The sequence below is a fragment of the Astatotilapia calliptera genome, chromosome 12, assembly GCF_900246225.1.
Source record: "Astatotilapia calliptera chromosome 12, fAstCal1.2, whole genome shotgun sequence".
NCBI classification, from domain to species: domain Eukaryota; kingdom Metazoa; phylum Chordata; class Actinopteri; order Cichliformes; family Cichlidae; genus Astatotilapia; species Astatotilapia calliptera.
In genome coordinates this window covers 29,366,292-29,379,115 of record NC_039313.1, presented here as the reverse complement: position 1 = coordinate 29,379,115, position 12,824 = coordinate 29,366,292, and the positions used below count along the sequence as shown (strand labels likewise).

The window sequence follows — 12,824 nt, the reverse complement described above, 5'->3', positions numbered from 1 at the left end:
ACATTTGCTGCTGATTTGATTTTGTGTTTTATAGGCACATTTGAATCAAATGTAGCAGTTTGATTGCAAACTATATAATACATTTTTAAATCATTTTAATCTTTTCTGTGTTACCTGAGGAAGAAGACAAAGATGCTTGTCAGTGACGTTCAAACGTGCATCTTGCAGCTGTTACTTGCAGATTTTTGAGCTGGAACAAAGCAAGCACTCAGTGTTTGACTGAAGCAGGGAAAACAAGTGGTAGTTAGTTTGAACCTAGTGATTTAAAAACTTCACTAATGTGTAATTAAGCTGTCAAGAAAAAATGGCTTCTTTGCAAACAAAAATGAATGAACAATGTAAAGAGGGAGTCACCATAGCATTATAGTCTAAACATTAACAAAAATAATAGCTTTATGGAGACAACTGTACATTGAAACCTAACTTTTAGTTCTGCAAATATGATTCTTTTAGTTGAGTCATGGAAAAAAAACAAATGGAAAACATGCAGTTGAAGATGTGCTGCGTTTATTCAGTCCCGTAAACCAAAGGCGTGTACTACGAAGCTGGATTTGTAACTCTGGTTTTCAGTTTCATGAAGGTAGTTCACCTCTTACTGGTGTGCATCACCATGGTAACTTATACTGAAGATCTAACCTGCTTCGGGGCAGGTTGTACTCGAGACGAGAGCAACAGGCACGAAAGTCCCGCCAACTGACCAATCAGCTCTCTGGAAAATATTCTTAGAAGCAACTTAAGTTTTTAAATGTTGCCTGCAAACAGGTTTACAATAATTATTCTAAAAACTTAAATTTATAAAAAACAGGAGACCTGTTTCTTGAACTTGTATCAAATTGTTTATAACCACATTCGACTTCTGTTTTTAGATTTATTTCTTTTCATTAATCGCCATGTTGCCGCAGCTAAAAGAATAAAAACTCAAACTTTACTATGCACATCTACATATTATTTAATGAAATAACAGTAAGAATCTCAGCTTCCTCCATGTCTTAAAGTGCTGACTATGTAATGCTGCTTACAGTCAGCATTTTTGTTGGTTTTGCTTTCTGGGTTTATGGCTAGACTTTATTAATATACTTACCATCACTAAAAGCATATTTGTAGAAGCACGTTTCTTACTAAACTACTCAATAGTGTTTTCCCGTTAGATGCTCACACCACTAATTTGTCTGCTGCAGCTGTGTTGCTTTCAGCCAGCATTGTGTGTTTAACCTCCAAAATTACCAGTAGACTCGTCCATCAGACGGTCAGGCCTGTCAGATGCTGCCAGTGCCGGTCGTCTCATGTGAACATACGAATAACTAGATGGTTAAACCCCAGTTTAATCTATCGAGTTGATAAAACCTTTCATGCAACTACTTTGTCTAGTTCTTGATGTTAGATGTAGGGTAAGCCAGACAACAGAAATATATCCTGGGTATGTTGAATGTGCTTGGTAGTGCACGTCAATTCTGACAAAAAATAAATATATTTAGTAACCACTAACCTCTATCTAAAACTTGTTTTTGCAGTCCAGCTCATTATAATTTATTCATGCATAAAAATCCACTTAGTAAACTCCTCACCTTCTTGGTCGATGCAGATTTGGACATCATAAATCCAATTTCTGTCTAAAAGAGGCAACATTAAAATGTTTAAAATGAGAGAAATGTGCCATAAAAAAATCAGCTCAATTTGAATTTGATGGGAGCAACACATTTCAAAAATGTTGGAACAGGGCCGTGTTTACCTCTATGTTGCATCTGCTCAGTCTGTAAAACTCTATGTAACTCTGTGTAGCCTGTAAAACCTGTATGTAACATTCTGCATTGATAGTGGCATTAAAGATATGCATGCTGACAATTGCATGTGTACTAATGTGCACCACACTACATAGAGACGTGCATATTTTTGAATGGAGCTCTGATAACAAGCAGAATGGTCCCTCTGCTCTTTAGTTCAGAGGACGCAGCATCCATGTTTGCATCACAGAGGTTTAACCTGGTGAACTATTTTAACAGACAAAGATTTCTGGAAGTGTTCCTGAGGCCATGCAGGCATCTCCATGACAGCCGCCTGAGGGTCCGAAGACCACGAACATCCATTATTAATTTTTGCTGTTTTGATGATGTTATGTACTGTAGATGATGAGATATTCACAGGAACATATTGAGAAACATTATTATGAAATATTTCCTAAATTTATAAGCACTGTTTTTTGCAGATTAGTGAACCTCTACCCTTTACTATTCCACAATGCTCTTTTTTTAAAAATATATATCAAATCATGTTACCGATCTGTTGCCAGTTAACCTAATTAGTTGCAAAATGTTCTTCCAGCTGTTTCTCTCATTCACACTTTTTTGAAAGGTGTTGCTTTCTTCAAATTCAAACTTGACTAATATTTTTCATGAAATAGGAAAATGTCTCAGTTCACACATTTGTTTTATATGTTTTATATATTCTTTAGTGAATACAATGTGGGTTTATCAGATTTGCAAGTCATTGAATTCTGTTTTTAAATTTTACATGATTCCAACTTTTTTGGAGTTGGGGTTGTATTTACTATATTACTCTTATATTTACCGTTTTCTAACATGTCATAACCTATTAATCACTGCTGCTTTCTGAATGGGACAGCTTGGACAACCTGCTGCAGTGTGGTATCATCTATGCTGACAACTTGGTCGTTGTGGACAAGGAGAGCACTATGAGTGCTGAGGAAGACTACATGGCAGATGCCAAGACCATCGTCAATGTCCAGACAATGTTCAGGTAACATAGAGCGTGCTTTAAAAACTCAAAGGTGTCCTCCCACCAGTCTCAATTGTTCTCACTCCCCCACTCATCTTATTGATCCAGGAACAAGTTCATTAAGTTCATCTCAGCTTCTCTCCTCTTTGTGCGCTTGGCCTCTGTCTTTCTCACTTTGCAGAGAAAAAGGTTCATGATTTTATGTATTTTGTGCCTCTGTTGGGGAAGAGGTGTCATGCTTGGTGATTACTGTACTAAAGCATTTTTCACAGAGACAGCTGTCGTTGAGAACATGTTGGAGTTCTCGTTAGCTCTTGTTAACATGCCCACGTCTAACAAAACCAGAGTACGGCAATCGCACTTAACACAGTGAATTTTGGGGAGTCTAATGTTTTTGACCACAGTATAGATCGCCTTGTGCGAGCTCACCCTTGTTATGTATGAGTCAAGATTCTGGTTTTGGCCCAAGTGTGCACCAGATTCACTTAATTAATGTCTTCGTCTGTTCTTACTGCAAAGCCAAAGAGCAAATATAAGCTTTTAGAGGGGGTTTACAGAAAGGCAGAGCTCATCTCAAAGACAAACTACAGCTGCCAAAGCTGTGAAACTGCTCATTTATTTAGCAACTAAAATTAAAAGCATTTATCACTGCCACACCATGTCTCTCTCAACACAAAGCATTTTGTCTTTCCACTGACATCCCTCTCACTTTATTTCCTCCACACTCAGGTTGTTCCCCAGTCTCAGCATCATCACTGAGCTCACGCATCCATCCAACATGAGGTTCATGCAGTTCAGAGCCAAGGACTGCTACTCACTCGCACTCTCCAAACTGGAAAAGGTGAGTGTTTCGTGTTCAGTGTCTTTGACTTAGATCGTTTTATTTTCTGGACAATCGAAAAATATCTCAGTATCCCAAAGAGAAGTGTAAGCACTTTGGGTTGTGCATTATAACTTGCAGCCTATGAAGTCTTCTTTTTTTTTTTTTCTTTTTTTTTACCTTTTTGCACTGTATAAACTCATCTGGCCAATTTTTGTGTACACTTTGCTAGTTTTAAGTTGGACCCAATTTGCTTTCAGAACTGCTGTAATTCTTCGTGGCATAGATTCACACAGCTGCTACAGATTTGGCTGCACATCCATGATGACAATTTCCTGTTCTACCACATCCCAAAGGTGCTGTATTGGATTGAGATCTGGTGGCTGTGGAAGTCATTTGAGTACAGTGAAGTCTTTGCCTTGTTTGAGATAATTTGAGCTTTGTGACATGGTGTGTCCATGTTCTGGAAGCAACTGTCAGAACATGGTTACGCTGTGGTCATAAAGGGATGGGCATGGTCAGCAACGATACAGCAGGCTATGGCTTTTAAATGATGCTCAGCTGGTACTAAAGTGCCAAAGTGTCCCAAAAAATATCCTTCACACCATTATACCACCACACCAGTCTGATATGACATGCAAAGCAGGTGGATCTATGCATTTATGTTCTTTACACCCATTTTCTGAGCACACCATCACCATTGCAACAGAAAACCAGACTAATCAGACCAGGCAGTGTTTTTTTCAATATGCTTTTTTTGGTTTAGCTTCACCACAAATCTGTTCTTAACTGTCGATAGGGGCACAAGGTGCTGCTGTAGCCCATCATCTTCACATTTTGTTGTGTTGTGCATTCAGAGAAGCTTTTCTGCATACCTTGGTTGTAACAACTGGTCATTTGAGTTACTGTTACTGTTGCCTTCCTATGAAGCAGCGTGGCCATCCTCCTCTGAATTTTGGTATCAATGAGCCATTTTTCTCTTTTTCAGATTATTCTATATAAACCCTAGAGATGGTTGTGCAGGAAAATCCCAGTAGATCAGCAGTTTCTGAAATATTCAGACCAAACTATCTGGTAGCAATACCCACACCACATTTAAAGTCACCTTTCTTCCCCATTCTGCTGCTCAGTTTGAATTTTAGCAGGTCTCTTGACCATGTCTACATGCCTAAAATCACTGAGTGTTGCTGCTTCAATCAGCCGAATAGATTTTTGTGTTAACAGTTAGTTTAACAGCTGTACTAAACAACATGGTCGGGTGAGTTTATATGACATTTAAAGAGTTAGCTTACTTTCCAGGAAATCAAATAAACCCATTAATAATTTTTGTCACACTTCAGGCCTCTTGTGAATGAATGCATTTGTTTAATGCAGTTAAATCATCATTACTAACAGATAAAGCTTGTATGTATCCCCACTCTTTCTTAAATCTTTTTTTGGCTCCTTTTTTTTGTTTGTATTTTGTTTTTTGCTTCCAGATAGAGCGTGATAAGGGCTCCAACCTGGCTTTCATGTTCCGGCTGCCGTTTGCTGCAGGCAGAGTGTTCAGTATCAGCATGCTGGATACACTACTTTACCAGGTGGGATAACAGACTTTGAACTAGTTCGTTATGAAATAGTTAAATATAGACCTGTCTGTCAGCGATTTCATCCTTAGAATTTGTGCTGCACTAGTTCCTCTGTCTGAAAGTTGTGTCTAAAAAGGTAACGGCTGTTACATCAGTATTTCCTAGTAAGGTGCAGTTTATTGTCTAAAGTAAATGTGGGTTTTTTTTTATGTGTTTAAGCCTCAAATGAATATCCTACAAAAGAACATTTGTGCCATTAAATATTAATGAGCATAATGCACAGGATAAAATAATTTATTGCAGGTGTTATAAAGAAAACTTCCCCTCAGAGCAATTGCAAAATGTGTTTGCGAAAGCTTTTAAACTTATTTTTTTAAACCACAGTCATTTGTCAAGGACTACATGATTGCCATCATCAGGCTTCTCCTTGGTCTGGACACCACGCCTGGTTCTGGGTACCTATGTGCTGTATGTGGAAATTTACTTTTGCATCTTACCAAGTGATTTGTGCATTTTAGTAATTTCATCTGTGATGTGCAGCAACTTTATCGTCAATCTCTCACTTCAGATGAAGATCACAGAGGAGGACCTGTGGATCAGGACCTACGGCAGACTCTTCCAGAAACTTTGCTCCTCCAGCGCTGAGATTCCCATCGGGATCTACCGGACCGAGTCGCATATGTTCTCAACCTCAGAGGCAAGTTCACTTTGATCAGATACTCAGTATCTGAGTCCTGGTCTTGGATTTGGTGTCAGCTTTTGCCTGTGGTTTGAATTCAGCTACCATCTATTAATCATTCCCTCCTTTAGTTTTTGCTTGAGTCCTTCTCCTTTGATACTCTTGCTTATTCTTCAGCTTGTATGTCCTATTCCCTAAATTGCCTTTCCTTTGTTTGAGGCTGCACATTTACCATTCATTTCTTAATACAGATACATTCCAGCTGACAGAAATTCATGTCAAGCAATGAAATTAGATTTATATTTTTGACTGACTCTCACATACTGCTATTAATACAGTTATAAATAAATAAGCTTCCATATGCTGATGTTTAAGGCTTCGAACATTTGTTTGCTCTGAATGCCCTCATCTTTCATTGCATCTCTTTTTGTTTGGATGTCTGTCTGTCCTTGTATTCCAGTGCAGGGACAGTAATGCACAGGTAAGGTCCAAACAGGCTTGATTCTGTTTATTACGTCAGCTGACTCCTTTTTGCTTAAAGCAGGCAAAGTAAAAAAAAAAAAAAAAAAACTTTACTGGTATTTTTTTTTTTTTTAAATATCAAAAGTTTGTTTGTTTCTTATTCTTATAGTGCACGCTTTCCTCACAGAATCCAGCATTCACATTTCCATCTTACCATTCCAGTCTCAGGTGTCCATCAACGTGGAGCAGGGTGAGGAGCACCGTGATCGTGGAGGATCCTGGAAGGAGAAGACGGGCTACAGAAACTCCACCACGAGTGACCAATCGGAGCACCCGCTGCTAAGGAAGAAGAGCATGCAGTGGGCTCGGCGGCTGAGCAGGAAGAACGTCAAACCGTCGACCAGAGCGGAGCGCATCTCACAGCAGAGACTGAATCTGTATCGGCGCTCCGAGCGACAGGAGCTGTCCGAGCTGGTCAAGAATCGCATGAAGCACCTGGGCCTCCCCACTGTGGGATACGGTGAGTGGAACAGCTGATGTTATGATATATGAGGATATATTGATGCTTTAGGTTGAAAGATATTACTCAGTATAGCTTATTGTATAGGACTAGATACAGTTCAGCTGCTCTAATCAGTTATTTTAATTAATGATTGTATTTCTTTGTATTTAATTTGTAAATATTAGTCATAATGTCCCAGAAAATGAATAATAATGCTAATTATAATGTTTGTTGCAGATTGGAGTCTCAGTTCTGTAAACATGACTTTGAGGTCACAGAAGCTTTGGATGCAGAAATCCTGTAACTGGTTGAGTTAAATCGCAGTGAGTGAAGCCTAAGAAAAGTCAAAGAAGGAAACCTTTAGTTCAGAAGTCACAGACATTCAAGTCCACACAGCATAGTAGTGTGAATCCAGCTATAAAGATCTGATTAAAGTCATATAAACTGAAAGCCCAATTTCTGAGAGAGGGTTTTTTGAAGGGTGCGGTATGTAAGCATCTTATTCTAAAAGGATGCTACTAGCCAGCTAACCCTGTCCATCTCGTCTCCCAGTTTCTGCTAGCTGCTCAGGTGTGGTGGTTCTTGATGTCATTAAGTGGCTGCTCATAGTCCTTGTTGCTAAGAACTGGGGGACCTGAACCCTGTGGATAACTGATTTATGATGTTGCCACAAAAGCACCCTGGCTATTTGGCACAAGAGACTAATCAGGCCAGGCCTGTGCTCTTATTATTCAAAATATTTATAGCCCCCTGAGAACCAGCCTATTCATTTATGTCCTCTGTAATGGATGTTTGTTTTGGCGTCTATATCTTTTGACTTATTTGAGCTACTTACGACGCTTTTTCTAGTAGTGAAAATGGTGAAAATGTCACCCCAGATGGATCTCTTTAGGCTGCTTGTTTTTTAATGATCCAAAAACCAAAGATTATACTACAGAGAATTTTAGAAGCTGGGACAGGCTAAAGATTTTATTTTTGTATTGTTCCTGAACACTGTAATCTGCTCAGATCAAGAATAGCATGTGACTGATTTCATGCCACAGGCAGTTACACATACAGTGCCTTTGTTATCACTGCCTTATGTGCGGAACTCCCATGAGTTCCTTGATTAAACACGGGTACCATTACTACATACAGCTGCAGAATGAGTTCTTGCATTTGTTTGAGAACACTTGTTGCCTTTCCTCAGTTGCCTACTCTGTTACCACCTGTTGGTTTTACTGGGCTTTGCTCTGATGCGTAATAATAATGATATTGACCATCTCAAAGTCTCAAAGTCACATATCTATGCACCACCACAAATTTCATTGTCACTGTGTTATCAGTTTAAATCGAGATATAATAAACTGGCCCTGTTAGCCTTAATAAGATTGCACGTACTGAATCAATGGGCCGTAGCATCAGCTGCAAAAGTACTTTCTGAGCCTGGTGGTGAAGTATATTCATGAGCTTAAATTTTAGAAGCAAGGACACTCTAGAGTCTGATAAGTTCAGGTTTCAGGATCAAGTTCATGAGATTCTTTTGCTTCACTAATTGATGCTTCTCTCAGCTGGTTAAATTATTTCTGCAGTGCAAGCAGCTGTGTTTGAGAAAGTTATTTAACCCTCCGATCTGTATTCCAGTCATTTTTGTTTTCTTTTACCTCATCTCATTTCCCATGAACACATAGTAATGTGAGGCTTGTTAGTACAGATCATCGACATCGCACTGCATCGTCACTGACCTTCAGAAAACCTCATTTTCTCACATCACTTTCACACCCATCAAACTCCTCTTCCGTGTGTCATAACTCAGACGCACACCACCTCGCAGTCATGATCATACCATCATGTGGATATGAACACATCACGCATGAGGATGCAGGAGCACGAACCTCGTCTCAGTTGCATTCAAGACTGCAATTACAGAGTGAAATTGCCTGCATTCTTTTCAGTTCACTTTTTCTTTCGTTTTTGCCTCCTCCCAGCTTCACGGCTCAAAACAAAACAGCAGAATCATGCTCCAGATGTGTTGTAATGTGTCAATTAAATACGTTTCAGGAAGAACTCCTGAAGTTCAAGATCTTCTAAAGAACCATGAATGTCAGTGAGGATTTCTGCAGCAGGATGTGACAGATTAATAATTTGGAAGTGATTCTGTGCACACACTGATGCATGGCCTCTTTGCATTGCTCTCACACTTTTAAGAGTTTTTTTGATTGTTGTTTTCTTTTTTTTGAATCTGCAGATGCTTTTGCTGCCTGCCTGATATTTTTTTTGTTTCTTGTTCTTGTTTTTTTTTTTAACCTCCTTTCTCTGCCTCTTCTGTCTTCCTTCCCCTTTTGGCTTGTAGAGGATGTTTCTAATCTCACTGCGAGCGATGTCATGAATCGAGTAAATCTAGGATATTTGCAAGGTAATTTGTGTGCTGTTTATAACTCATTTGCAACATGTGAGTGATTACGTCCACCTTGTGCAGAAAGGAATTTGTCCTTTCGCCAGCATCCAATGAAGAATAGCATTTGCCCACCAAAAAGAATGCTTAACTGTAGATGTTATCTTATCTCTTTAGTTATATAATCTGTTTTATTTGGCGTATAACTTGAGTACAAATGAATACATTAGGACGTTGAAGTTAACAGTGACTGCCGTTGCTTAGAGTTGCAGGCCATTTCAGAGCACCCGTATTCAGAGGGGACCAGGCTGTCAGGTTAGCTGGTTGATCACAGTACTGCAACTTTACTGCATGAGTGTGAGTGTGCGTGTGTTTTTTATGTGAGTGTGTCCCCTGCCAGAGTCAGCAGTAGGTCAGCAGCAAGTCTCTCACTCTACTCTCTCCCTCTCTTTTTCGATCTCTATCTGGTCTTTCTGCATTGTGTTCCTGTGAGGTGACGTCCCAAATGGCTAGAGTACTGCAGGGCATCAGAGTATGGCTTAAAGAGTGGAGCGGAGTGCATTATGTCTGTGGATGGAAGGATAGATTGTATTCTATAAATGTATAAAAGACGACGAGTGTCGGAGGTGGTCTGATGTAGAAAGTAAACATGTTGGAGGAAGCGGGGCTCTTTTCCTCCTCCATGTCTGTTACTTTCACATGTCAGTGCACCTCAGAGTGTATTAACTTTATGCCATGGCCACTTCCCCAAAGAAGTCAAGTTTGAGCTGATTGTAGTCAGTTTGAGCTCTTTTTACCTCTCAGCGTTTTTGCTCTGGTAATATATCTTGTGGTTCTGTACTCCTGCACACTGGAGTGCTCTCAATTTTATTTAAAGAGCAACTTAACATTCACCAAAAATATTGCTTTTTTAGCGACTTCCAGTGGTTTAACTTCTCGCTTTAGTGTAGTTATGCAAAATGTGCACGCCAAGAGCACTGTGTGGAAAGAATAAATATAGAGGGAGGAAATAAAAATCAGAATATAAAGGCGGGTGATACTGAAAGACTGCAACACTCTGCTGGCAGGGTGGAACAAAATTATTCCAAAGATATTTTCCTTCACTGCCGTAACAGTGAAAGTCTTACAGCGGTGTTCGATTGGGTTGAGTTCTGGTGACTGTAAGGATGATAACATATGTTTCACACACAGACTCGCTATAATGTGGACATTATGCTAGTGGCTCTTAAAAGCAAAGCCAGCAAGGATGTGTCATCTCAGTATTAGCAGGGGGCAACTCCTCTGGCTCCAGAAAGAAATCTGATTGTAGAAGTCTGTAGGAAATGACCCAAGTGCTCTCTGGTGACTTCAGAAAATGCTTTTCTAATGAGTTTACAGTCGTAATCGATGGTTCCAAGTCTTATTTAACTCAGCACATGTAAATTATGGCCCCCATTAGAGCCTGAAAGGGCAATAAAACCAGGGTATGCTTTCAGACAGGCCTGCCTCATGATTGGAAAATCTCTTTTGAATGTGGAGCGTCCTTTAGTTTCTAATTTTATTTTTAATACACAGTCTGTGGATTGACAACATTTTCATACTTATAAAAGTGCTTTGTGGTCATCTTGTTTGAGGCCAGCTTTTGAACCATAAAGATAAAGGTGCTCCCTCAGAACAAATGATGACGCACGGCATAAAAGAGGATCGAACAGGATTCGGTTCTTTTCCTGTAATTTGTTTCACACGTTTGAGCTAAAAATCGAAGGTTTCTAAATTAGAACAAGACCAATCTGTAGTTATTTTAGTGCCACAATAACTAAATGACTACATCCTAAATTGCTACATTAAAAACTAGGATTTTGATTAATGGGAAAAAACACTGACCCTAATAAATGGGAATAATAGGAACGCAAGCAAAAAGAGACCAACTTAAACGCTGACCAGTCCAGAATCATGTTTCCAGAGTTGGATAATTACCAGTGTCAGTATATTAAATATAATATTTAAATATTCAGACTTCCGTAGCATGAATAAGGCAGGGGTCTAGATCATCTTTATTTGTTGCTTTGGGGGATTTTAAGCTGTTGATTCCAAATTAGTAGCATTAATAGGAGCAAAACTGTTTAAAAAAAGTATACCCTCTAACATGAGCAAAAGTAAGCATTGTTATAACTATAGTTATGCTGGATTACAGAGCCACAACAATAAATCCTTTGCTTTTCTTCAGCTGGTTACCAATTATATATCTGCCGCCATGGTATAACCCATATTTAATACACTGAGTAGTCTGCAGTAACGATGTGTGGATGAAGGGCGAACAGAGAATTACCGTAACTGTAAAGTGTACCTGAATAGATGAATAGATGAAGCAGCAGGTTGACCTCTTCCACTCTCACACTCCCAATGTGCTTTGCTTCACTCTGTTTGGTTTGAGTCGCTCTGCGTTTGGTCCAGTCTGACGGATGCTGGAGCATGTTCCTCTCTGTCTGTGCGTATGTCACATGTCAGTCGGGGGGAGGCTGGGTTGTGGTGGTGGTTGGGGGGGGGGGGAGGCTGAGTGTCGTCAGTTAGCATGGCAACCTGCCGCCTTAGCAGCCTGTTGGTCCCGTGTGGAATGCGCAGGACGTAAAAGGAATGCGACTTAGATCGATCTGTTGCGTAGCTGGGGACGCTGTCTGCATGCTGGCTCCGTTCTGAAGCTGCGCATGGGGTGCCATTTCAGTCAGCAGGCAGCATGTGGGCCTCCCCTTATTCCACAAAGTGCCCTGTCAGTAACGGTTAGACCTTCTCTCTCTTTCACCCCGCCTGGCTTTATAAAGGGCCACAAGCAGGTGGGTTTGTCACGGAGACACACGTGCCCTCCTTTTCCTTCCTCCGCCCATCACACGACACAAGTAGGAGACACTGCCGGAGTGCAATCACCACACATGCATGCAGACATGATTAACACACACACACACACACACACACACACACACACACACACACACACACACACACACACACACACACATAATATGACTCATCTGGAAAAATAAAGGTTAAACTCTCATAGGTTTCCTCTCATAAAATCTAAACTCTTCATAGTGCAGAACAATTTCCTTGGCCTAACTGTGTTGTTGAAGCAATAAAAGATGTTTGTTACAACTGTTAATGTTTTTAGTGTTTATAACAGGATGTAAAGGACTGAATGGGGGAATTTAGCAATTTATGAGTATCTTTAAGTGGTTGATTTGAAAACGAATTAAAATGCTTTTCAAATAAAAATAATAAGATTTTCTAAATCAGTTTAATATTTTGTGAAATATTAAATTTTCTAACAGTAATTTATAATCACATGGTTGATTTATTGTTCAATTAGCTTGTTGCAGACTGGAAGAATTGTTTAACTATTAAAGTGAATCCGTCCTCGTCCCCAGTTGTCAACGTCTGGTACTTCCCCTGCAGTACTCATCAGAATCTAATCAAACTTGCACACACTGATCGCTTAATGGGTCCTCACCCAAACTGTGATCAAGGTTGAGGTAACATTGGTCGTTTTACGTGCAGCAACCTGTGAATTGTTATGAATCTTGAGCCTACGTCATTTACATCCTGGTTAAGGAACTAGTTAAAGGTAGAGAATATATGCAGGATTGATTTCTTCTACAAGAAATTGGTGAATATGGCAAACTGGACTCTAAAGGCTTTCAAAACTCTTTTGCTAG

At 39.7% G+C, this 12,824-nt stretch overlaps 1 protein-coding gene across 20 annotated transcripts in view; it reads left to right on the top strand.

Annotated features, from left to right (window-relative positions):
- The window catches only part of kcnt1b (potassium sodium-activated channel subfamily T member 1b), a 74,855-nt gene that overhangs the window by 54,478 nt on the left and 7,553 nt on the right, over positions 1-12,824 (top strand). For 6 of the 20 annotated variants that reach the window (XM_026188967.1, XM_026188963.1, XM_026188961.1 and 3 more), the window contains 11 exons: positions 2,620-2,754; positions 3,463-3,574; positions 3,814-3,909; positions 5,032-5,133; positions 5,506-5,589; positions 5,690-5,818; positions 6,261-6,281; positions 6,485-6,782; positions 9,097-9,159; positions 9,403-9,453; positions 11,937-11,948. In XM_026188967.1, the coding sequence (XP_026044752.1) occupies positions 2,620-2,754; positions 3,463-3,574; positions 3,814-3,909; positions 5,032-5,133; positions 5,506-5,589; positions 5,690-5,818; positions 6,261-6,281; positions 6,485-6,782; positions 9,097-9,159; positions 9,403-9,453; positions 11,937-11,948 (1,103 nt within the window). The other 14 variants (XM_026188978.1, XM_026188980.1, XM_026188982.1 and 11 more) reach the window with 11 other exon arrangements.